Source organism: Canis lupus, chromosome 13 (assembly GCF_048164855.1).
Source record: "Canis lupus baileyi chromosome 13, mCanLup2.hap1, whole genome shotgun sequence".
Classification (NCBI taxonomy): Eukaryota; Metazoa; Chordata; class Mammalia; order Carnivora; family Canidae; genus Canis; species Canis lupus.
In genome coordinates this window covers 42251558-42274466 of record NC_132850.1, presented here as the reverse complement: position 1 = coordinate 42274466, position 22909 = coordinate 42251558, and the positions used below count along the sequence as shown (strand labels likewise).

At 35.4% G+C, this 22909-nt stretch overlaps 1 protein-coding gene across 7 annotated transcripts in view; it reads right to left on the bottom strand.

Annotated features, from left to right (window-relative positions):
• Nucleotides 1-22909, bottom strand: part of PARPBP (PARP1 binding protein) — a 67076-nt gene that overhangs the window by 26299 nt on the left and 17868 nt on the right. For 6 of the 7 annotated variants that reach the window (XR_012005996.1, XM_072773362.1, XM_072773366.1 and 3 more), the window contains 4 exons: nt 17168-17275; nt 8824-8991; nt 7730-7900; nt 5040-5194 (listed from right to left, as the gene is read on the bottom strand). Coding sequence is in view for 6 of the 7 variants with exons in the window: in XM_072773362.1 (XP_072629463.1) it covers nt 5040-5194; nt 7730-7900; nt 8824-8991; nt 17168-17275 (602 nt within the window). In the remaining variant the exon portion in view is untranslated. The remainder of the gene's footprint in view (nt 1-5039; nt 5195-7729; nt 7901-8823; nt 8992-17167; nt 17276-22909) is intronic. The other variant, XM_072773363.1, reaches the window with a different exon arrangement.

Genomic DNA, 22909 nt, shown 5'->3' with positions numbered 1-22909 from the left:
AGGGCTAGTATCCAAGATCTATAAAGAACTTATTAAACTCAACACCAAAGAAACAAACAATCCAATCGTGAAATGGGCAAAAGACATGAAGAGAAATCTCACAGAGGAAGACATAGACATGGCCAACAAGCACATGAGAAAATGCTCTGCATCACCTGCCATCAGGGGAATACAAATCAAAACCACAATGAGATACCACCTCACACCAGTGAGAATGGGGAAAATTAACAAGGCAGGAAACCACAAATGTTGGAGAGGATGCAAAGAAAAGGGAACCCTCCTGCACTGTTGGTGGAAATGTGAAATGGTGCAGCCACTCTGGAAAACTGTGTGGAGGTTCCTCAAAGAGTTAAAAATAGATCTGCCCTATGACCCAGCAATTGCACTGCTGGGGATTTACCCCAAAGATACAGATGCAACGAAACACCGAGACACCTTCACCCCGATGTTTCTAGCAGCAATGTCCACAATAGCCAAACTGTGGAAGGAGCCTCAGTGTCCATCGAAAAATGAATGGATAAAGAAGATGTGGTTTATGTATACAATGGAATATTACTCAGCCATTAGAAACGACAAATAACCACCATTTGCTTCGACGTGGATGGAACTGGAGGGTATTATGCTGAGTGAAATAAGTCAATTGGAGAAGGACAAACATTATATGGTCTCATTCATTTGGGGAATATAAAAAATAATGAAAGGGAATAAAGGGGAAAGGAGAAAAAATGAGTCAGAAATATCAGGGAGGGAGACAGAACATGAGAGACTCCTAACTCTGGGAAACGAACTAGGGGTGGTGGAAGGGCAGGTGGGCGGGGGGTGGGGGTGACTGGGTGATGGGCACTGGGGGGGGCACTTGATGGGATGAGCACTGGGTGTTATTCTGTATGTTGGCAAATTGAACACTAATAAAAAATAAATTTATTTAAAAAATAAATAAATAAACAATTAGAAATTGGGAAATGGAATAAAGAATAGCATTTTTTTCAAGAATCGCAGCTATAAAAGAAAGAAGGAATTGACAAAACCAGAGAAATTGGTTTGTTTTATTTTCTTACAGTTTTTATAGACTATGGCAAAAGTACTAGTAGACATTGAAATCATAAGAGAAAATGAATAAGTAATGAAACAATGTCCCAATAGGTTAGCCATATTATCCCCACTGTAGGAAATGTCCTCCTTACCCCTCATCTGGGCTTCATTTCACACCCATTCTCCATGTTTGCCTGACTCCTTCAAGTTCATACTTTTTTTTTTTTCTAAAATTTTTTTTTTAAAGATTTTATTTATTTAGTCATGAGAAACAGAGAGGAGAGAGAGACAGAGACACAGACAGAGGGAGAAGTAGGCTCCATGCAGGGAGCCTGACGTGGGACTCGATCCCAGGTCTCCAGGATCATGCCCTGGGCTGAAGGCGGTGCTAAACCGATGAAGCACCCGGGCTGCCCTCAAGTTCATACTTTAAGATGAAGCTGAACTTTAACAACCACCCAGGGAAGCATTCCTGACACTTTTATCCCTGCTCCCAAGAACTAGGTCAATGGTTCTTTCCTCTGTACATCCTTCTATTGTTATATAAATAGGATATATGTTTTTAGCTTTTAATAACTTTTAAAAAATGAAATGAATATATACTTAATATATACAAAATCACCATAAAGGTGATATAAAGGGAAAAAAAGAAAGATCAGAAAGGGAGACAGAACATAAAGACTCCTAACTCTGGGAAATGAACTAGGGGTGGTGGAAGGGGAGGAGGGCAGGGGGTGGGGGTGAATGGGTGACGAGCACTGAGGGGGGCATTTGAAGGGATGAGCACTGGGTGTTATTCTGTATGTTGGTAAATTGAACACCAATAAAAAATAAATTTATTAAAAAAAAAGGAAAAGAAAGATTGCTCAAGTGGACTCTTTAGACACCCATATGAACATATTCACTATTTAGATACCTACTTCTTCAGTGTCTTCCCTAGAACATAGAGTAATTTCTTACTCTGACAAGACAAGATATCCAAAATAATTCACTGATAAATTAAAGAATTTAAGTCTATTCTCTCATCCTAAATGCCTCTAAAATGTACTTCTATCCTGTAGATAATTTATCCCTACCAGAAATTCCTCCAAAGGGAATGTAATTATAACAAACTATATTGGATTGAATATAAGCATTTTTATCTGCTCCCTCCTAAAATTGCACTAAAAATGAGAAAGAGGCAAGTGTTTTAAATCCACAAAGAAAGAGAATGTTAGAGACGACAATCACGAATGACAGCAGAGACATATAATGAAAGCATGGAAAAATGAAAAGCAGATGGACATGTGGTAGCTGACTACTCAGAACAGAAAAAGCTAAAATATAAGCAACTACTAAAAGAGACACCAGTAAGAAGCAACCCCAGAAATTCTCAGAAATTGATTTCAATACTGACGGCTACAATAAAGATAGGGTTGCAAATAAGAGACTCTATTGGTTAAGAGTCTACATCAGAAACACTCAGACACCTAAATCTCCTCTCCTATGCTGAGCAGTCAGGCCAGTGCAATTCTCTCCCCTCAGCATAAAAAGCAAGATTACTCTAGAGAAACTAAGCCAGATCAGCTCTGGACCTCAAGGCAACAGGGACTGAAGACAGAGTGACTGAGTAAAAGTCTACATACTGAACTGAGAGAGACTCAGCATCAACCCCCACCTGACCTCAAATTCCAGAATGCTACTAGCTAGGCTAACAGCTTTTCGAAAGAGACTGAAGGATGTCATTCTGGACATTCTAGGGTAATTCCCAAAGCAAAGATCTGTAGTTACCAACATTTGGAGAATCCCAAACAAAAGAGCCAAATGGCTACCATACTATAATGAAATCCATTGTATAGATCTACTAATCAGCTTTCCATTGTCTCATTCTTAAATATGATGAAAGAACTGTTCAGAATCATCACACATTTTAGAAATACCTCTAACATGAAAGAGGGCAAAACAAATGAAAACATTCAACTTAGATAAAACAAAGACCATCCAAGGAAGCAGATAATCTTAAAAAATAAATATAATAATCTTAGACATGAAATGATACAAGATCATAAACAATCAAATGTGAGAAAATGATAAAGATACTGGCTTCCTATTTTTTCTCAGAAAGCCATGTGAGATGATGAGATGAGCACTGGGTATTATGGTTTGTGTTGGCAAATCGAATTTAAATAAAATATTTTACTCATATGGCTTTCTCTTTTTTTGTCTTTTGTTTTTTATTTTAAAAAATAAGAGATTTACCAATTAAAAATAAAGTTGAGATCCAAAAAACAAGGCAGAGCCAAAGAAATTCACAAAGTAATGAAGCTTCCTAGTTACCACTGTGGAACAGGCTTAACAAGCAAAAGTCTACACTGAATGAGGAATATAGAGGACTCTCCAGAAGGAATGTCCTAAAGGGCAAAAGCCAGAACTGATCCATAATCTAACTATAAGAATATGAATAGTTTTGTTGAAAAACTCAATAAAGAATCGATGATAAATATATAGGAACTAAAGCAAAAGAAAAAAGTAGATGATTATTAACTCTAGGAAAGAAACACAAAAATTTGTACAAGAAAGGAAGTATAGTGACAGCACATCACAAAGCTTAGGTATAGGCAGTATTTACAAGATCCGTAATAATATAAATTCTGAGGTATAATTTAATCTGAATTTGTGGTATAACTATATTAGAAAGATGAAAGAAGAGAAGTTGTGTGTGTGCAACAGGAGGCAGACAAGGGGGTGCCAGGAAGGTGTGAGTAAGTGGCAAATTACCATCTTCCAGAGTAGAAGTTAATAAGGTCTTGAATGGAAAAAAAAATTAACAAATAGATGCATAAAAATTTCATCTAAATGAAAACAAATACAAAAAAATTTAAAGTCAATCTGTGAAGGACTTTTTCATTATTTGACTTTAACAAAATATACTTATATTTGCTTTGCTAAAAGTATATTTTCTAAAAGTATATTTTTTAAAGTTATCGGCTATCTCAGAAGAATTAGCCAGCCAATACCTTACTTGAAAGTTCAGAAGATGACACTGATACTGCCTATAAAACATATTCAAAACTCTCTTCCAAATTTACTTTGTTATAATGGATATCCATAAAGACAGGATGCAACTGAGAAGAAAATCCAGAAAACAAATTCTTAGGATCTTAAAATGAAAAGAAGTTTCATGAAATAAGACGCAGTGATTAAGAGAATGGGTTCCAAGGTCAGAACTGAGTTCAGATACCAGCTCTGCTACTTAATAACATTATGTGACTGAGGTACATTACTTAGTCCCTGTGTTTCAGTTTCTTTCTCTCTAAACTGGGTACTTACATAGTATCTATACTGTAAGGTTATTGTAATGATCAAATGATAATCCCCATAAAGAGCCTGACACCTAAAAAGTGTTCAGTAAGTACTAGCTGTTTTTATTAGTACTTGCCAAAGCATACCAACCAAAGTGACAGTGATCTACCATATTGCTGAAATATACAACCCACTTCTGCCCCCCTCAAAAATTAATACCAAAATTACTAATCATCCAATATGCATATATTATAAATGGGACTCTATCTGATAAGGAATCTCTTACTTCCAGTATCATATAAAAACAAATTCCAGATGAATCAGAGATTTACACCCAGGAAAAGTAACAAGAAATAGAATAAAGATTTCATCATCTTTGTCAATTCCCTTAGTCATTCTTGGTATAGGTTTCCTTTAGCGCTAAAATAGAAATTTTAAGGAAATTATCTATTCAGTCATGTCCAGTCCTCAAAAATCTTTCTTCCAGAAAAAGACAAACAGTACATGCCACTTGACTTTGGCAAAAATTTAGAATCAAAGATAGGCAGAAATTTAGTGGGGAAGGTCATGAGATTATAATTAACTCATCTGGATATTTTGTTTCTTTTCCCTACTGTTGATGCTTGGTCATTTCAATAGCTCATATATTCAAATCTACATCTGATTCAGTAAAGTTTTAAAGACATACTTATAACACACATTTGTAATTTATGAAAGGTCATTACCTTGGATTTGGTATTTCTCCAAGAATCTCATCTAATTTGTCAATGAAGTTAATGAAATTAGACAGTCCTTTTACATGTGCCCTTAAAGGATCAGATGGCGATGGTGCATATCCCTTCCCTCCAAGCTCTAGTGTTCTAATAAATGATGTGGCCACCTGTGAATTAAAATAAATGATTTAGTTATGTTTAATGATTTAGTAAGTTAAAAATAAAACTTTATGAAGCTGGGTACATTTATACTATTTCTAGAGATGCAGGTAAAGTAGCACTTTTTATGATTCATGTCACTTTGATTTGGAAGCAAATAATAAAGAAACAGAGGCCATGCAACACTCATGCCAGCAAGGGTGATGGTAAGGCAAGTAGAATCTGAGGAGCCAAGTTAGGTGACAAGCTAAAAGCATAAGAATATATTCATAAGAGTATGTCAGTAATTATAAAATATTAGTGTATGAATATATTCTTTTATAGATTGAAATTTCTGGAATTTTTATATGAAACAAAGGGGTTTTTCAGTGTCAACTGTGTTGATTTATTCAAGGTTGGGCAATTAATACAACTCTTCCAAGCTTTATCTTCTTTATTTATGAACTAAATATTTAGACTAAATAATCACAAAACCCTATCTAACTTTCACATTTTAGGATTATTTGATCATGTGTAGTTCAAAAGGCCTTGCCTTTACAAAAATAAAAATACATATATGGTAGCTACACTTAAGAGCATCTCCATTAAAGATTAAATGTTCTAAAGTGTATCTTAAAACAAATTCCATAAAATTTCAGTAATTTAGAAGAAAGTTCCATAGTTAAATAACTCAGGAAACAACAGATTAAGTAACAAGGTTAATTTAAGCAGATATCAGAGCTTTTGATATACAAACATGCATTACATATATCCAATAAAGGTAGACACTCTTTCCAAACTGTTTGCCCTTGGAAACATTTATTCAAGGAGCATTTAACAGGGACTTTTGTCTTTGGAAATATTTATTAAAGGAGAATTTAACAGAGATACAACTCTGTAGAACACATGTAGGAAAATACTGCTTCAGAGAAATTCTCACTTGTCAAATTGAATAATATGGTAATAAATAAAAATACCATAGATTTTCAAATACAAAGGAAGAACAGCTATTCACAATCTAAAAGTTGTTTTATCGGGGATCCCTGGGTGGCGCAGCGGTTTAGCGCCTGCCTTTGGCCCAGGGCGCGATCCTGGAGACCCGGGATTGAATCCCACATCGGGCTCCCGGTGCATGGAGCCTGCTTCTCCCTCTGCCTATGTCTCTGCCTCTCTCTCTCTCTCTCTGTGACTATCATAAATAAATGGAAAAAAAAATTAAAAGTTGTTTTATCAAAGTTAAAAGAATTCTAGACCACTCTCTTGTACCATACACAAAGATAAACTCAAAATGGATGAAAGATCTAATGTGAGACAAGATTCCATCCAAATCCTAGAGGACAACACAGGCAACACCCTTCTTGAACTCAGCCACAGTAACTTCTTGCAAGATACATCCACAAAGGCAAAAGAAACAAAAGCAAAAATGAACTACTGGGACTTCATCAAGATACAAAGCTTTTGCACAGCAAAGGATACAGTCAACAAAACTAAAAGACAACCTACAGAATGGGAGAAGATATTTGCAAATGACGTATCAGATAAAGGGCTAGTTTCCAAGATCTATAAAGAACTTTTTAAACTCAACACCAAAGAAACAAACAATCCAATCGTGAAATGGGCAAAAGACATGAACAGAAATCTCACAGAGGAAGACATAGACATAGCCAACAAGCACATGAGAAAATGCTCTGCATCACTTGCCATCAGGGGAATACAAATCAAAACCACAATGAGATACCACCTCACACCAGTGAGAATGGGGAAAATTAACAAGGCAGGAAACAACAAATGTTGGAGAGGATGCGGAGAAAAGGGAACCCTCCTGCACTGTTGGTGGGAATGTGAACTGGTGCAGCCACTCTGGAAAACTGTGTGTAGGTTCCTCAAAGAGTTAAAAAATAGATCTGCCCTATGACCCAGCAATTGCACTGCGGGGATTTACCCCAAAGATACACATGGAATGAAACGCCGGGACACCTTCACCCTGATGTTTCTAGCAGCAATGTCCACAATAGCCAAACTGTGGAAGGAGCCTCGGTGTCCATCGAAAGATGAATGGATAAAGAACCTGTGGTTTATGTATACAATGGAATATTATTCAGCCATTAGAAATGACAAATAACCACCATTTGCTTCGACATGGATGGAACTGGAGAGTATTATGCTGAGTGAAAATAGTCAATCGGAGAAGGACAAACATTATATGGTCTTATTCATTTGGGGAATATAAATAATAGTGAAAGGGAATAAAGGGGAAGGGAGAAGAAATGGGTAGGAAATATCATAAAGGGAGACAGAACATGGAAGACTCCTAACTCTGGGAAATGAACTAGGGGTGGTAGAAGGTGAGGAGGGCAGGGGGTAGGGGTGACTGGATGGCGGGCACTGAGGGGGGCACTTGACGGGATGAGAGCTGGGTGTTATTCTGTATGTTGGCAAATTGAACAGCAATAAAAAAATAAATTTATTATTTTTTTAAAAAAGAATTCTATATGAAGGTACTTGTATCCACTGTCATAAGAATCTTTAATTTAAAACATCCTGAAAATTTAACATGTCCATACCAAAAAGATAGACATCTTTTTCTCTTGAGCAGCATGTTTCAAATCAGTGAAGGCTTCTCTTCCAAGTCCTCTATCAGGAATATTGAGAATATGAGCCAGAGCCAGGTCATTCTTCAAATTCACCAGCAGATTTAAATATGAGTAGATAATTTTTCTTGCTAATAACTGCACCTGTAAGACAAAATATTATTTTCTCTATTGAAGTTATTTTAAGTCAATAATCTTTTTTCTATGCAGTAAAAATAGTATGACCATTCAATAACAATATCTCACTCAATTCTTTGGGAAAAGAAAACTGCCATACAACAAAAGTTTGAGTTGGACAATTAATATATCCTTGCTCATGAAACCAGTGTGCTAGTAAGTATTAATGAGCAAATAACTATCATAATTGTTGAAAAACGCCTTTTAGAAAATGTTATAAAGGATAAAGTCCAAGGTCTGCATTTCTGATGAGGCTGGATCTCATTGCCTTGCACATATTTGTCACTAAATAACAAGGAATAATGAAGCCCCCTAAAGCTTAGGGAACGAGCCAACTGGCATTATTTGGTCCTGTACCTATATAGGGCTAGATACAAAGGCTGAAGTTAAATAGTTAAATTTGGGGAGAATTATTAGATACTGACTTTGACAATACCAAATAACCAAGTAAGTATTACAATGAAGAGATTCAAGCAAATGTTAAGAAAATAATAACAAGTAGTTGATGTTGACATTAACTACTAAAACAGAGTTACAGATTGTTCAAGTACAATATAAATAATATTTGTGAGAATTTAATATGGGCATCCGTTGTTTCTTCTTTTTTTTAAAAAAAATATTTTATTTATTTTTTCACGAGAGACACACAGAGAGAGGCAGAGACACAGGCAGAGCGAGAAGCAGGCTCCCTGCAGGGAGCTCCATGTGGGACTCAATCCCAGGATCCCGGGATCACACCCTGAGCCAAAGGCAGATGCTCAACCACTGAGCCATCCAGGTATCCCAGGCATCAGTTCTTTCAAATATACTGTACTTGTCTTTTATAGTCAAGTCAAGCAGTTTATAAACCAGGGCATTCAATGATCTTATTCCTAAAATTATTTACTTACAGGGACGCCTGGGAGGCTCAGCAGTTGAGCATCTGCCTTCTCCTCAGGGCGTGATCCTGGGGTCCTGGGATCAAGTCCCACATCGGGCCTACTGCATTGAGCCTGCTTCTCTCTCTGCTTATGTCTCTGCCTCTCTTTCCCTCTGTGTCTCTCCTGAATAAATAAAATCTAAAAAAAAAAAAAAAAATTATCTACTTACTCCTATTTTAGGCCTTGCAACTTTTAGTACTGGGAAAGTACCTGTTAACTCCCACAGTAACTATAAACTATTAGGTAAAATTTTAAAAACAAAAAACATAAAGACCCAGGAAAGAACACAAAAAGCAGACCCACACTAGGGAAGAATTTAATTTTAAAAGAACTGCAACAAGAAGCATTAAGAATAACAAATTTGTGGTTATTCAAGGCCCTAAGGGATGCCTTGGTGGCTCAGCAGTTGAGCGTCTGCCCTCAGCTCAGGTCGTGATCCCGGGGTCTGGGGATGGAGTCCCATATCCGGCCCCTCGCAGGGAGCCTGCTTCACCTTCTGTCTATGTCTCTGCCTCTCTCTCTGTGTCTCTCATGAATAAATAAAATACTAAATTAAAAAGGCCCTAAACTTCCTGTAATAGTGGAGAAGTGAGTGATCGCATAAACCTCACAGATAATAAAAACAAAAGAGTAAGTAAGTAATTTTAAATATTATTTAAAGGTACTGGAAAGTATCTAGAAGGTAAACAGAAACTGGAGGAATATCTAACTTTAACAGAACTGCAATAAGAAGGGAATAAATCAAGGGTACATGGGTGGCTCAGTCAGTTGAGTATCCAACTCTTGATCTCAGTTCAGGTCTTAATCTCAGGGTCATGAGTTCAAGCCTCACTTTGGACTCCAAACTGAGCATGGAACCTACTTTAAAAAAAAGGCAAGGAAGGTGGTGTGGTAATGAATGAAGTTTGTTGTTTACTGGCCCAATTTTCATGACTATGGCTGCACAGATAAAAGTTACTATAAAGGTGCCCTCAGAATCCAGGGCTAGGAAAGCAGCTAGAAATTTAAAGGGAAAAATCTTGGAAATAATTGAGAGTATAAAGAGCCAAAATCCCTAGCTAACAGTGAAACTACACAAGCATGGAGGAGACTCCTGAGGGCCCATCAAAAATACAGGCAAAAACCAAAAAGAAATATATTTAAGAAAGATTTAGCCATGAGGAACCAGAGCTATGAGTTGGAAGGTTTGCTAAACTGAGCGCATTCCACAACTGCATGTAGCTGAAGTTTCAGAAAGCTAAAGCTGGACAGGCTTGAAGTTTTAGGTGTACAGAGCCAAAACTTGTCAGAACAACTGGAAAATTCAGGAAAATCCCTAGAAAAAAGGAATCCATGGAAACAATGAGCTCCATACTTCCCAAATCCTTGGCTGACTGTCATATTTGGCAGGCAAAAGAAAGATTTACAAAAGCTAACCTAAAAAAAAACCCGAAAAACAAAACAAACAAAAAACAGCAAAGAGAAACTGTAAGAATAGATATCCAAAAAGCTACATACCAAGGCGACAAAATATGAAGTTGAAATCCAGGCAAGAAAACTACCTACTAGAATAAAAATTCAATTGTCCTCAGAAGAACATGACAAAACCCAGAATCACTATAAAATATTATCTGTAATGTTTAGTTTTCATCTAAAAATTACTGGACAATTTAATAAAAGGAAAGTGTGACCCTTTCTTACGATAAAAAGCAGTCAATAAAAATCAACACCAAATGGACCTAGATGTTAGATTTAGCAGACAAAACACTGAGGTGGCTGGTACAAATATATTCAAAGAACCCAAACAAAATACGTTCAATGAATTAAGAAAATATTATCAATGAATTAACGTGGAAAAGACAATAGCAAAGTGAACACTATAAAGAAAGTAAATTCTAAAAATGAAAAGTACCATGACCAAAACAAAATTTGCTAGGTGAGCTCAACAACAACTTGGAGAAGGTGGAAGAAAACTATCAGTGATCTTACAAATATATAAATAGAAATCACCAAAGCAGAAAAACAAAAGAAGAAAAAAAATAAAATAAATAAAGCCATAGAGCTCTGTGGGGCATGTACTTAGAATCCCTGCAGAAGCAGAAAAAAATATTTCATTTAATTATGGCCAAAAGCAACCCAAATTTGGTAGAAAACATTAATTTATAGATATAAGAAGCTATTCAAGTAGGAAAAATACAAAGAATATCATTCCTGTAGTATAATTAAACTCTGACAGCCAAAGATGAGAAAAAATCTTGACAACAAAAGAATCAGAACCAGAACAAAATGACACATTACATAATGGGAACAATGATAAGGTTAACAGACCATCAAAAAGTAAGCCAGAAGACATTGGAGCAACATATTAAATATGTTGAAAAATTATCTTAAATTACAATATCACGATAATATAGTATTTATGAAGGGACATTCAAATCAACGAAACAAAGTTCACAAAGACCTAACACAGATATGGCCATTTGATTTTTGACATAGGTGCAAAAGAAACAACAGAGAAGGACAACTTCTCAATAGTTGTGTGGGAGCAATTGGTCAGCCATATGCAAAACAAATGAAACACACCTAAATCTCACATTTTTTTTTTTTAAGATTTTACTTATTTATTTGAAGGGGGTTGAGAGAGAGAGAGAGAGAGAGAGAGCGCAAAAGCAGGGGGAGGAACAGAGGGAGGGAGAGAAGCAGGTTCCCCACTAAGCAAGGAGCTCAATGTAGGGCTCCACCCCAGGACCCTGGGATCATGACCGGAGCCAAAGTCAGATGCTTAACTAACTGAGCCAACCAGGCACCCCAACCTCACACTTTTTATAAAAATTAACTCAAAGCAGATCATAGGTATAGATGTACAGTATAAAACTGTAAAACTTAAGAAGAAAACCTAAGAAAAAAATCTTTATGACTTAGGTAGAATTATTAGAATTATTAGGTAATTAGGTAGAATTATTACACATGACACCAAAAGCACAATTGACAATAGGAAAAAACTGACAAGTTGGATTTCATCAAAATTAAATTATTTTTTATGGAATTCTCATCACCTTCTCAACTCCTTACACTCCATCTTCTTGTTCTGGAATCTTGTTTGTATCTAATTCTTAAATGTCACTCCCACATATTTACCTGAAATCATCTCCTTGCCTATTCTCTTAGAAAGATGGACTCCACAAATTCTATACTCAATTCCTTCTCAAAACATGAAATTCATTAAGTCCTTCAGTGACTGACAACTTAGCTAAAGACTCCATAATTTATCATCTGTAAACTAAGAAAATACTTTCCTAAATTTTTTTCATATTCTGTTTAATCAATTTTAAATTAGGAAGCATAAAAGAGAGCTTTAAAAGGTAGCAAAAAAATTACAAATCAAAAGAAATTACAAATTATTAGGAAGTCTCTTGAAACAATTATTAAGGAGGTCTCAAGTTCACACATGCATTAAAAGCACTTTTAAAGGTAACATGCTTTTCAGTTATTTAAATTTCTTATGAAAAACAAGTCTTGAAACATGAGAGGCAATCCGGGTCAATTTAAAAAAACTTTACTGGACAGGAAAAGGTTACCTTAAATATGGACTCAAAATTTAGGCAAAATTGATTTTTTTCAAAAAAAGCTTTACTTTTAGCCCTATGAAAAAATTTTTTTCTTGAATGTTAAACATGTAAGACAAATGTTATCTTTGCAGAGAGGCCCCATGATATCCCAGTATAGAATAGCAATTCATGTACTCCCTTTCTTATAACCCTGTCATCTCGATGCATATCAATTATAATTCCTGCATAGATCTTTCCAATGCTTTGTATTTTCTTAATCTTTCTACTACTTCATGAGTTCCAGGAGAGCAACTAATGTATTGTTATAGCCTAAAAGAATGACTGACACTGTAGTAGGTAATCAATCCATTTTTGTTATTAGGTTCTCAATTAGTTTGTGTTCAATGATAAATGAAAAAAACTTAATACACATATTTGGCCATTTTAGATATTTCAAAATGAAAACCATTTATAAAAAATTACTTGGGATCAGCTAAGCACTCACATATTTATATTACATTGCCTTAAAAAGAAAATTGCTCCAAGGTACAACTAAATTAAAATCTTTAGGATCCATCCTAAAATTTTATAGCTTAAGTCATAACATAATTTTCTGCTTATATTTCAAGCATTCTTTACTTTCAGTGTAAATTATAATACTTCATGTGAATCTCTAATACAAAAGTTTCCATTTTAACCTCATAGTGCAACAGTCTGAAACATATGAATCTCTTTTTCTTATCCCTTCACATTTCAAGAGTAACGTATTTTGTGAAAAATCAAAGCAGAAAAAATGTTATATTCACACTGCAATCAAACTTTTTTACTCTTTCTACTTTTAATTTCATTCAATCCCTGTTTCATTGTGCTTCTGATGTCCAAAAATGAGAATTACCAAAATGTATGTATCTGATCCTTACTGGGTACAAACTGGGGCTTAAACCTCCACATCTACAACTTGCTCTTTAAGGGCTAACCAATTCTGCCCTTCTAATCTATGACACTAGACAAACATCAGGGAAAAACATCTTGGAGTGCTCACTCCAAGAAACAAGAGTGTTTCTTTTAACTCATGGCTGCAATTGGAAATCTATCCCTATCATTATGGTCATATAACATGGCAGTTATGGTTTCCCTGCTCTTGTATTTGCAAGTGTGTTTTAAAGAGGCTCTCTGGAAAAGCACTCCACATAAATACAGTTATGATGTCCAGAAGCAAGGGCCTAAATTGAAAAAATCCACAAGATTCAAGCTTTTACCAAGATACCAAAAATAAAGATAATGTTCTGTTTATTTAATAAACTGATTCAACCCATACCACAAAGTATTTGCAATGTTTGTTTAGAAGTTGAACAATTTTATTTAAGCTTTCTGGCAATTCCAAGTTTCTTTTCTTATCCCTTAATTATTACTGAAATGCAGATATTCAATTAAAATTTGAAGAAAGTCCATTTTTCTAGATTGAGATTAACAATTTCTACAGGTATTTTTTACTTTCTTTGTCAACACATAAATTCTTACATATAATGACAAAAAAAAGTTGGACTAGCACTAATATATTGATAGAATTTTGTATGTAACTGATGATTTTCTTTTTGGGCCTTTACTCCATTTTCTCCCTCTTTACTTCAGAATTTCTAAAGCAGTTTAGAACCTTAGGAAAAATAAAATAAGGAAACAAAAGTATCGTTTCTCAAATTCATGCCATTCATCTATTTGATGACTCTGGAGTGGCATTAGTAAGGTACATTTGTGATCAAAATATATCTATGTAAGACTTCAACCCAAAAAGTCACTTTGAAATTTTAATAGAAATATATTGTCTTCCAAAAATACTTTGCAAAAAGAAAATATTAGAGGTCTGAAAGTAACAGAAAAATAGTTGAGAGGATAGCTGCTACTGTAAAAGTCCACATAAAACCTAATCTATTAGCTAACTAGTAGACAAAATACTCAGAAAACAACCTAGGAAGGCAAGAGAAAAGTGGAGGATTCACACAATGAAACTATCACTGTTTTTTTAAATGAGAAAACTATATGCCTGCAGTGTAGATGCATTAGTTTCTATATGCTATACTATTTTCTCATGGATGTCCCTTCAACATTTTATACCTGTAAGCCAAAGTTATAAATGCTTAGGTATTTTATATATGTACAAATCAGTTTATTTCTCTTAATTAAAAGGCACAATAACAATTATTATTTCCTCCTTGTAGATCCTATAAGATATCATAGAGGAGATTTGCAAGTGATCTACTCTGGCGGTAAATGAATGTACTCAAGTACCAATGAGGAAAGACCAGGCATTTGGTGAACATTTTATCAGTAGGAGGAGGAAAGGAGGAAAAGAGGAAGGAAACAATGTAAATGAAAAATTAATTTCAAGCAAGAGAAAATAGTTAAAATCACTAAAAGAATCATATCTGGGCAGAAAACATACAAAGATGGGCTTGACCAGGGCATGATCCTGGAGACCCGGGATCAAGTCCCACATCGGGCTCCCTGCATGGAGCCTGCTTCTCCCTCTGCCTGTGTCTCTGCCTCTCTCTCTCTCTCTCTCTCTCTATCTGTGCCTCTCATGAATAAATAAATAAAATCTTTAAAAAAAATGGGCTTGAAATATTCTCTTGTACCAGAAAAAAGGGAAGTGCTCAGAAGTCTAATAGGAGATGTAAAAAAGACACAGAAGCCAGCTTGAAGGGAATCCCTCCATTTTAGCCTCAAAGATTAATAAGTATAATTAATTTTAAAACTGAATAAATAAAAATTCATCATTCCGTGGTAATAAATACACACATAATAAAGAAGATAAATAGGAAAAAATCTAATTTGCATTCCATCTTATAAATATTATCCCAACTGCTAAACTGATAATGAAAGAGAATTAGGTTGTGACTCTGCCATTTTTTGGGAACTCTTTCCCTAAATAGCTTTATCTTATCAAGCTCTGCTTTACTGAGAAATGGCAGCAAATTAATATAAAGATATGACAAAGTTAGAAACTCACCATTCTGCAAACAGTAAAGAAATAATTGATTCAGAAAACAATCATGAACACATGTGTAAAACCAGTAGGTGAAAGGTTGCTGGGGGACAGGATATTTACACAATGTCACCCCACAGATCTCTGCTCATAGCAAAGGGAAAATGACATCTATATCCTAGATATCTGCCAATTTGGGACAACTTGAGTTTGTGTCTCCACCACAATGTTACGAACATTAAGCCTCAATCTAAGCAAGCTTTTGTGTTTCTTTTTTTAAAGATTTTATTTATTCATGAGAGACACAGAGAGAGAGGCAGAGACATAGGCAGAGGGAGAAGCAGGCTCCCCATAGGCAGCCCGATGTGGGACTCAATCCCAGGACCCTGGGATCATGCCCTGAGCCAAAGATAGACAGTCGCTCAACCATTGAGCCACCCAGGTGCCCCCAAGCAAGCTTTTGAATAAAAATTCCAGTTTACTGGAAATACAGGAACAAGATAAATAATACCAGGAGAAATTAAACAGATAAATAAGAGAAAAAGATGGAGGGGAATACTTCTAGATTAAGAGTCTAAAGAAATATAAAACCATTTGAGGGACAAATGGAGAAATCTGAATAGGGTAGACAGTAAATGATATTAGAGAATACTTAAGTTTTCTTATATATGTTAATATTATGATTATGCTTTTATTCTCAGGAAATGATATGCTGAAGGACTTTAGGCATTAAGTGTCATGATGTCAGAAACTTAACTTTCAAATACAGCAGAAAAAATATTAGATGCAGATGTTCAAGCACATTACTAAGTCTAGGAAGTAAATGCACAGATATTTATTTGAGGCCAGTGACAAATTTTTTTTAAAGTGTTATCTGTTTGGCACAGGACTTATGGGAGAATCTGCCTTAGCAACGGTTCCTAAAAGAATGAAGAAGATAATTCATCAAATTGAATGAAGAGGATGGATTTTGATATGTTGAATGTAATTTTACTACTTCTTTCAACATCCTTATTTTTTATCTTATCAATAATGATTTTATTTACCATAGAAACTTCTATAAACATAACTCTTATGGTTAGTAAGGGATTACTATATTTAATTAGGTATCTAGCATAGTATTTAACTGAAGGTAAATTATATTAGACCAAACCTGTGGTTCGTTTTCTATGGTTTGTTTGCACAACAAACTCTATTATCACAATTTGTGATGAATCAGTTATCTACTGTAAAGGGGACAGAACAGATTTTTCAATTGTACATATCCTCCCAAGAATCATTCATTTAAAACCATAAGTGACTTTACCAAATACAAAGATTCAAAGAACTCTGGCAACCTAGACCTTCCAACTACTTTTCAGAGACTTAAGAGTGATACCTGGGCGCCTGGGTGGCCCAGTTGGTTAAGCATCTGCCTTCGGCTCAGGTCATGATCGCAGGTCTTGGGATTGGGCCCTGGATCGGGCCCCCTTGTTCAGCGGGGAGTCTGCCTTTCTTTTCCTCTACCCCTCCATGCTGCTTGTGATCTCTCTCATATTCTCTCTCTCTCAAATAAATAAAATCTTAAAAAAAAAAAAATAGGAAGATGAGAACTATTTTTACACAGTGTCTATTACCTTGGCCCATAACCAGGAAGAAACTATTAGGCTCTTACCAGTCTCTAATGTATTATTCTTTGCAAATACAGTTTTATTTAAACAAAAAAACTTTTAAAAATTAACAAAATAACTGTAATGTACAATCAAATTATAGTGATTTGAAGAGGATCATATCCTGCTTTAATTTACTCATAATTTATCAGTACCTTTTCATTGTCCTGGTTGTGTTTACTCACTGGTGATGTTGGTACATAAAGATCAGTTTCATCAGCTACTTCATACTGTCTCCCAGACAGAAAATCCCGTAGTTGACTCTGTAGAAAACATAGAAGGTTACTAATAATACAGCGCTATGCCAACTATAAGTACTATTTCACACCAAGCTCTACATGGTGTCATCCCGTGTACAGTTTTATTACCCGATCTTTGTTGACAGTGAGTGTACATGGAATTAAACTTTCTAACAAAATGCTGCCGTTTCCAATGGCCATACTCAAAGAGTTTACAAATTGAGAGTTAAAAGATAACCATGGAAATTTAATCTAAGCCTTTTATTTTTATAGAAGAAAATTAAAGACAAAGGGCTTACCTAAGGCACATAATAAATGCTTCATCTTGGACTTATATATAAATAAACCTAGTGTCCTAACAGCATATTTCAAGCAAAATAAGAATTTCCATAAAAAATAATTATAAAGAGATATTTGCTTTCACCCTGGCACAGCACTGAACATCTCCACATTATTTATTCTAAGGGCTCTAAGGTCACATAGGTATTCGCATACCCCATTCCTAATGAGCAAACCTGGAGGGAACCTATGAATGGAATTAACAAAGCCTAATGACATTGCAAACCACCTATCCTCTCAGCGATTGCAAAATTATAATGAAAACAATTCACCAATATATACTTCTTAAAAGGCAATAATAGCATTTGCCACTGTTCTTCTAATATGATGAGCTGGAACTCAGAGCTAATCATAAGAAAGAAAAGAACTAGAAAGACTAGGATTTTGTTGTTCATAGGTTGAATCTCAAAATTCAAGTTCACTAAAAAAAGAATTTGCTTTTTTAAAAATAAGTTTTGACTTCTACTCCTTTGTTACAAAGGACAACTTAGGGGGCGCCTGGGTGGCTCAGTCGGTTAAGTATCTGCCCTCAATTCAGGTCATGATCCTGGGCTCCTGGGACCAAGCCCCTGTCAGGCTCCCTGCTCAGTGAGAAGCCCGCTTCTCCCTCTCCCTCTACCACTCTCCCTGCTCATGCTCTCTCTCTCTCTCAAATAAATAAATAAAATATTTTTAAAAGAAAATAAAAACAAAGGACAACTTAGATACCTATTATCTAAATACTAGCCAGAAACATTTAATGACCACCAATGATGTTACAGTGCAACTTTTCAATATTTAAAAAATTGATGTTATGAAATAATTCAGTCATTATCTTTCAAAAGAAAAATCCTTTGGGAAGGTGTGTCTGAAAATCACTGTTTTTTAAAAAAATGTTTATAATAATTCCAGTATAGTTAACATATAGTATTACATTAGTGTCAGGTGTACAATCTAGCAATTCAACACTTCCATATGTCACCCCATGCTCATCACAAGATGTACACTCCTTAATCCTCATCACCTGTTTCTCCCTATCCCCTGCCGCTCTGGTAGTTTGTCTTCCATAGTTAAGAGTCTGTTTCTTGGTATGTCTCTTTTTCAAAAAGAATTTACTATTTAACAAATTTTGAACACAGGTAGTCCTCACACTTGTGGTTATGTTTTCAGAACAGATATTAAAAGCAAAGATTTATTCTTCCATAAACACAATGTTATTTTTTTTAAATGGGATAGTATTATCCTCTGGTTTAAAACTATTTTCATGTTTAATGACATGTAAAGTACAATATTCTAGATCAGTTCACTGAATATGGTCCAAGGACTCCTGAGGTTCCTAAGACCCATTCAGGGGACCCAGGAGGTTCTCCCTTTTCCAACTACGTACCAATGTGAATCTGAATTTTCTTGATATATCAATCAGAACAACATACCAAACAGAAGCAGACATGAGAATCCTGCTATTTTCCATCACACATGACATTAAAGATATTTCTAAAAATGTAAAACAGGGTCACTAGCCTCACAATTTATTCTTGGAAAACTTATTCATAAAATACTATTCATATTAACATGTAATAGGTTTGTTATCAATATTTATTAACTGTTACTTTAAATGTATCTCAATTTTAATCTTTAGTAACAGACATGACTCATACAAAATCTCCTTGTAGTCCTAAATAATTTTTAGGAGTGCAAAGGAGTTCCTAGACCTAAAAATTTGACAAGGATTCTAGATAATAAAGCATAAAGCTTTCTGAGGTAAGCATAAAAATCACAATGGTTTTTTTTTTGTGATACATTATTAATTTTACTGATTTATACCTTTTTATCCTCATATTAACTATATTTCTCTATTCCATTAATGGTTACCTCACGTTCCTATACTCACATCAGATCCATTTCTATCATCATTTAAAAGTGATAATGCCTCCTACTTCCCGGCTCCCGCCTCCCCAACAAACTACAATAATGAGATCCTTAGGTCACTGCCCTCTTCTTTCAGGACATGCTATCTAATTTTTGTTCTTTTTAAATAGCTTATTCTTTCCACCAGGAAACTTTTATTTACCTTCATCCTTAAGAGTTTGGGAATTTTACCAGGATGTCTACGTATGAGTCTTTTCTCTTCAATAGCCTGGAACTTCATAAAGACTCTAAACTAACAGACTCAGGGAAATTTTATCATAACAAATGTGGTTACAAGAAATATTTTATTTAATCATGGCATCTTCTGCATCTGTTCCTTTTTCTCCTTCTGGAATTCCTATCATTTGTCATGTTAAATCCAATCTCCAAGTTTCTTAACTTTTCCTTCATGATTTCTTCATCTTCATACTTTTCTCTCTGTGCTTTAAATATTTATTTGACTTTCAGAATACGAATTTGTATCTGAATTCATCTGTTGTGTTGGGAAAACTTTCCTTTTTTCTTCTTTTTTTTTTTAAACCTAGAAAGTCTTATGTTTAGGTGTATCCTTGAATTTCTTACTTTAATGGAATCAAGTTGTCATTCACCACTAAGAGCTCTATTCTGTTGGGCACATGTGTTTCTGAGGTAACTCATCTTTCTGTAGCTGCTGGGATTCCTTAAGTGGCTGTTGTTTTTCTTCATTGGCTTTTTGGGGCTTATAGCCTTGACTGTTGAGGTACCTGAAGTGATAACAATTTTAGAAGCAATAGAAACTGAAATAGTCTCTAGTCTTTATGAAGCATCAGTGGAAAAATAAACAGGATGCCAGTCATCTGCTTAAACCAAGGGAGAGTCTTCTTAGGTCTTCTTGTGGTCTTTGAAGGATCACCAATAGTATGCTCACCCATTCAGTTCCTTCTCGGCTTCCTGAGAGTCAAAGAATCCTGGCACACTCACAGAGGGTATTTGTTGACCTTCCCCAGAAGTTCCCAGATTTCTGAGGGCTGCTAAGCTCTTCTTAAGATCTACTATTTCTTCTCCTCAGCCCAAGTCTTCAATGGTTTTCAGATAATTGTTCAATTCATGAGAAAGCAAACTGTACGAACTGTACCAACTGTCTTCTACTTGGACTCCAGTTAGAATCCAAGGTCTTATAAGCTCCCAGATGTCCACAGACCCTGCATCCTTGTTCCCCAAAAGAGGAATTATAATGTATGAAATACAGGGGAAAGGGGCATTGTTCAAGTTATCATGCTACCAGAACAGCCTTATCTTACCTTTATCTTAATTCCTCGTAATTCCTGCCTTATTTAGGCTACAATAAATAAGAAACGAAGATACGTAAGCATATGTACCTTTAAAGACATTTTCAGGGGCACCTGGGTGGCTCATTTGGTGAAGCATCTGACTCTTGGGTTTCAACCCAGGTCTTACGGGTTTTGGGATCAAACCCTGCATCAGACTTGGTGCTCAGTAGGGTATCTGCTTGAAAATTCTCTCTTTGCCCTTCCCCACTCTGTCTCAAATAAATAAATAAATCCTTGTTTGTTTGTTTTTTTTCTTTAAACACACTTATAGCATAAGTTAGGGTTATTTTAGTGCATATTTGAGGAAATCAATCTAGGGATCTATCTTCCTGCTCACTTTTTCTTCATTGGAAATTTCCCTGGAGCAAACAAATATGAGAGATCAAATCTTCCATTTTGAGTGCAGAAAAATTTCAACTTCACATACTATCATCTCAGCAGCTTCCACTCCACTCCTGATGTTCTGCAGAACATGTTGACATTTGGAGACACAGAACTCCCTCCAATGTAGATCTATGTATCTCATAGTATGGTTGATTCACTTAAATGAAGAGGTTTACGATAAGAGTTAGGAGCAAAGGATAAGATGAAAATAATGTGTCCAAAAACCTCAGGCAGATTTTACTCCCATTGGCTTTATTAGAAGATTGTCTTTGTTGTTCCTACAATCAAATACTTATGTTTGATTAGCCTCTCTAAAATAACTATGTGAAAAGTAGTCAAAAATTATTTCTACAAGCAAATAAAATAAGGTAGGGAGAAATGGAAAAAAATTATCTTCCCTCACACTTATCATTACCATATTGTATGTATGCTTGGGTGTCTTAGAAGGTTACAACAGGGGGGCCTGGGTGGCTCAGTTGGGTAAGCGTCTGCCTTTGGCTCAGGTCATGATCCCAGGGCTCTGGGAGGGAGCCCTGAGTAGAGTCCTGCATTGAACCCCCTCACTCACTCAGCAGGGAGCCTGCTTCTCCTTCTCCCTCTTGCCCCTCCCCACCCCATGCTCTCTCTCGTACTGTCTCTCAAATAAATAAAATCAGAAAGAAAAAGAAAGAAGAAAGAAAGAAAGAAAGAAAGAAAGAAAGAAAGAAAGAAAGAAAGAAAGAAAGAAAGAAAGAGAGAGAGAAAGAGAGAAAGAGAGAAAGAGAGAGAAAAGAAAGGAAAGAAAGTTATAACAGGGCAAAGGGTTCCATTATAGCCCACTGAGCCCAAGACAGCAAACTGCCTGCCAATATCCACTCTCCCCTTCTTCCTCAGTAACAGAGATTTTGTTTTTATTCTGGCATGTTACCCAGAAAAAAAAAAAAAACAAAAACAAACTATTTTCCATCTCCCCTAACATCTTGGTGTGCCATGTAACTAAGGTTTGGGCAAGGACATGGAAGCAAAAGAGCTATATGTCTCTTTAAAAGGAAAGGAGAGTGCTGTGCTCCCTTGCTACTTCCTGATACTAGGAATGCTGATAAGGAATCTGAAGCTCCAACAGTCCAACAGTTATCTTGGATCTCAAATGATCTTGCGGGTAGAGGTCAAAAACTAAGATGGGAGAGCAGAATGACAAAAAAATCCTCGGTATCTGATAACCACAGAGCTATCACATCAGCCCCAGAGGCTTACCTTAAGACTCCTTTTATAAAAGAATGAGATAAAGTTCCATTTTCATAAACCACTGTTACTGTGGAGGTTTCTATTACAAGGAGCCAAAACATGATTTCCAAGTATCAGATGGAAATATTTATCAAATATTTTAATATCTTAGAAAATGCAATAAACATTTTCTTCTAATTATATCTACAATTATTTAGTTATTACCAGTATTTAACTACTACTTTAATGGTACCCAGCAAACGTTAAGATAAAGAAATACATTTCAACACTTTAAAACAAACTAGACACATCCAAATATATCAAGTCTAATGTATATAAAACCAAACTGCAAAGGATGGCATCCCATTAGTTTTAAAATTTATATTCAATAAAAAAATAAAACAATGAATATGTGTACATGTAAAAGAAAAGGAATAGTATATAACTTCATCTTTATTGCATCATACTATCATCACAAAAGATACCTCATCTCAGTGAAATAGTATTTTTAATCCATATAAAGAGTCATTGCAAT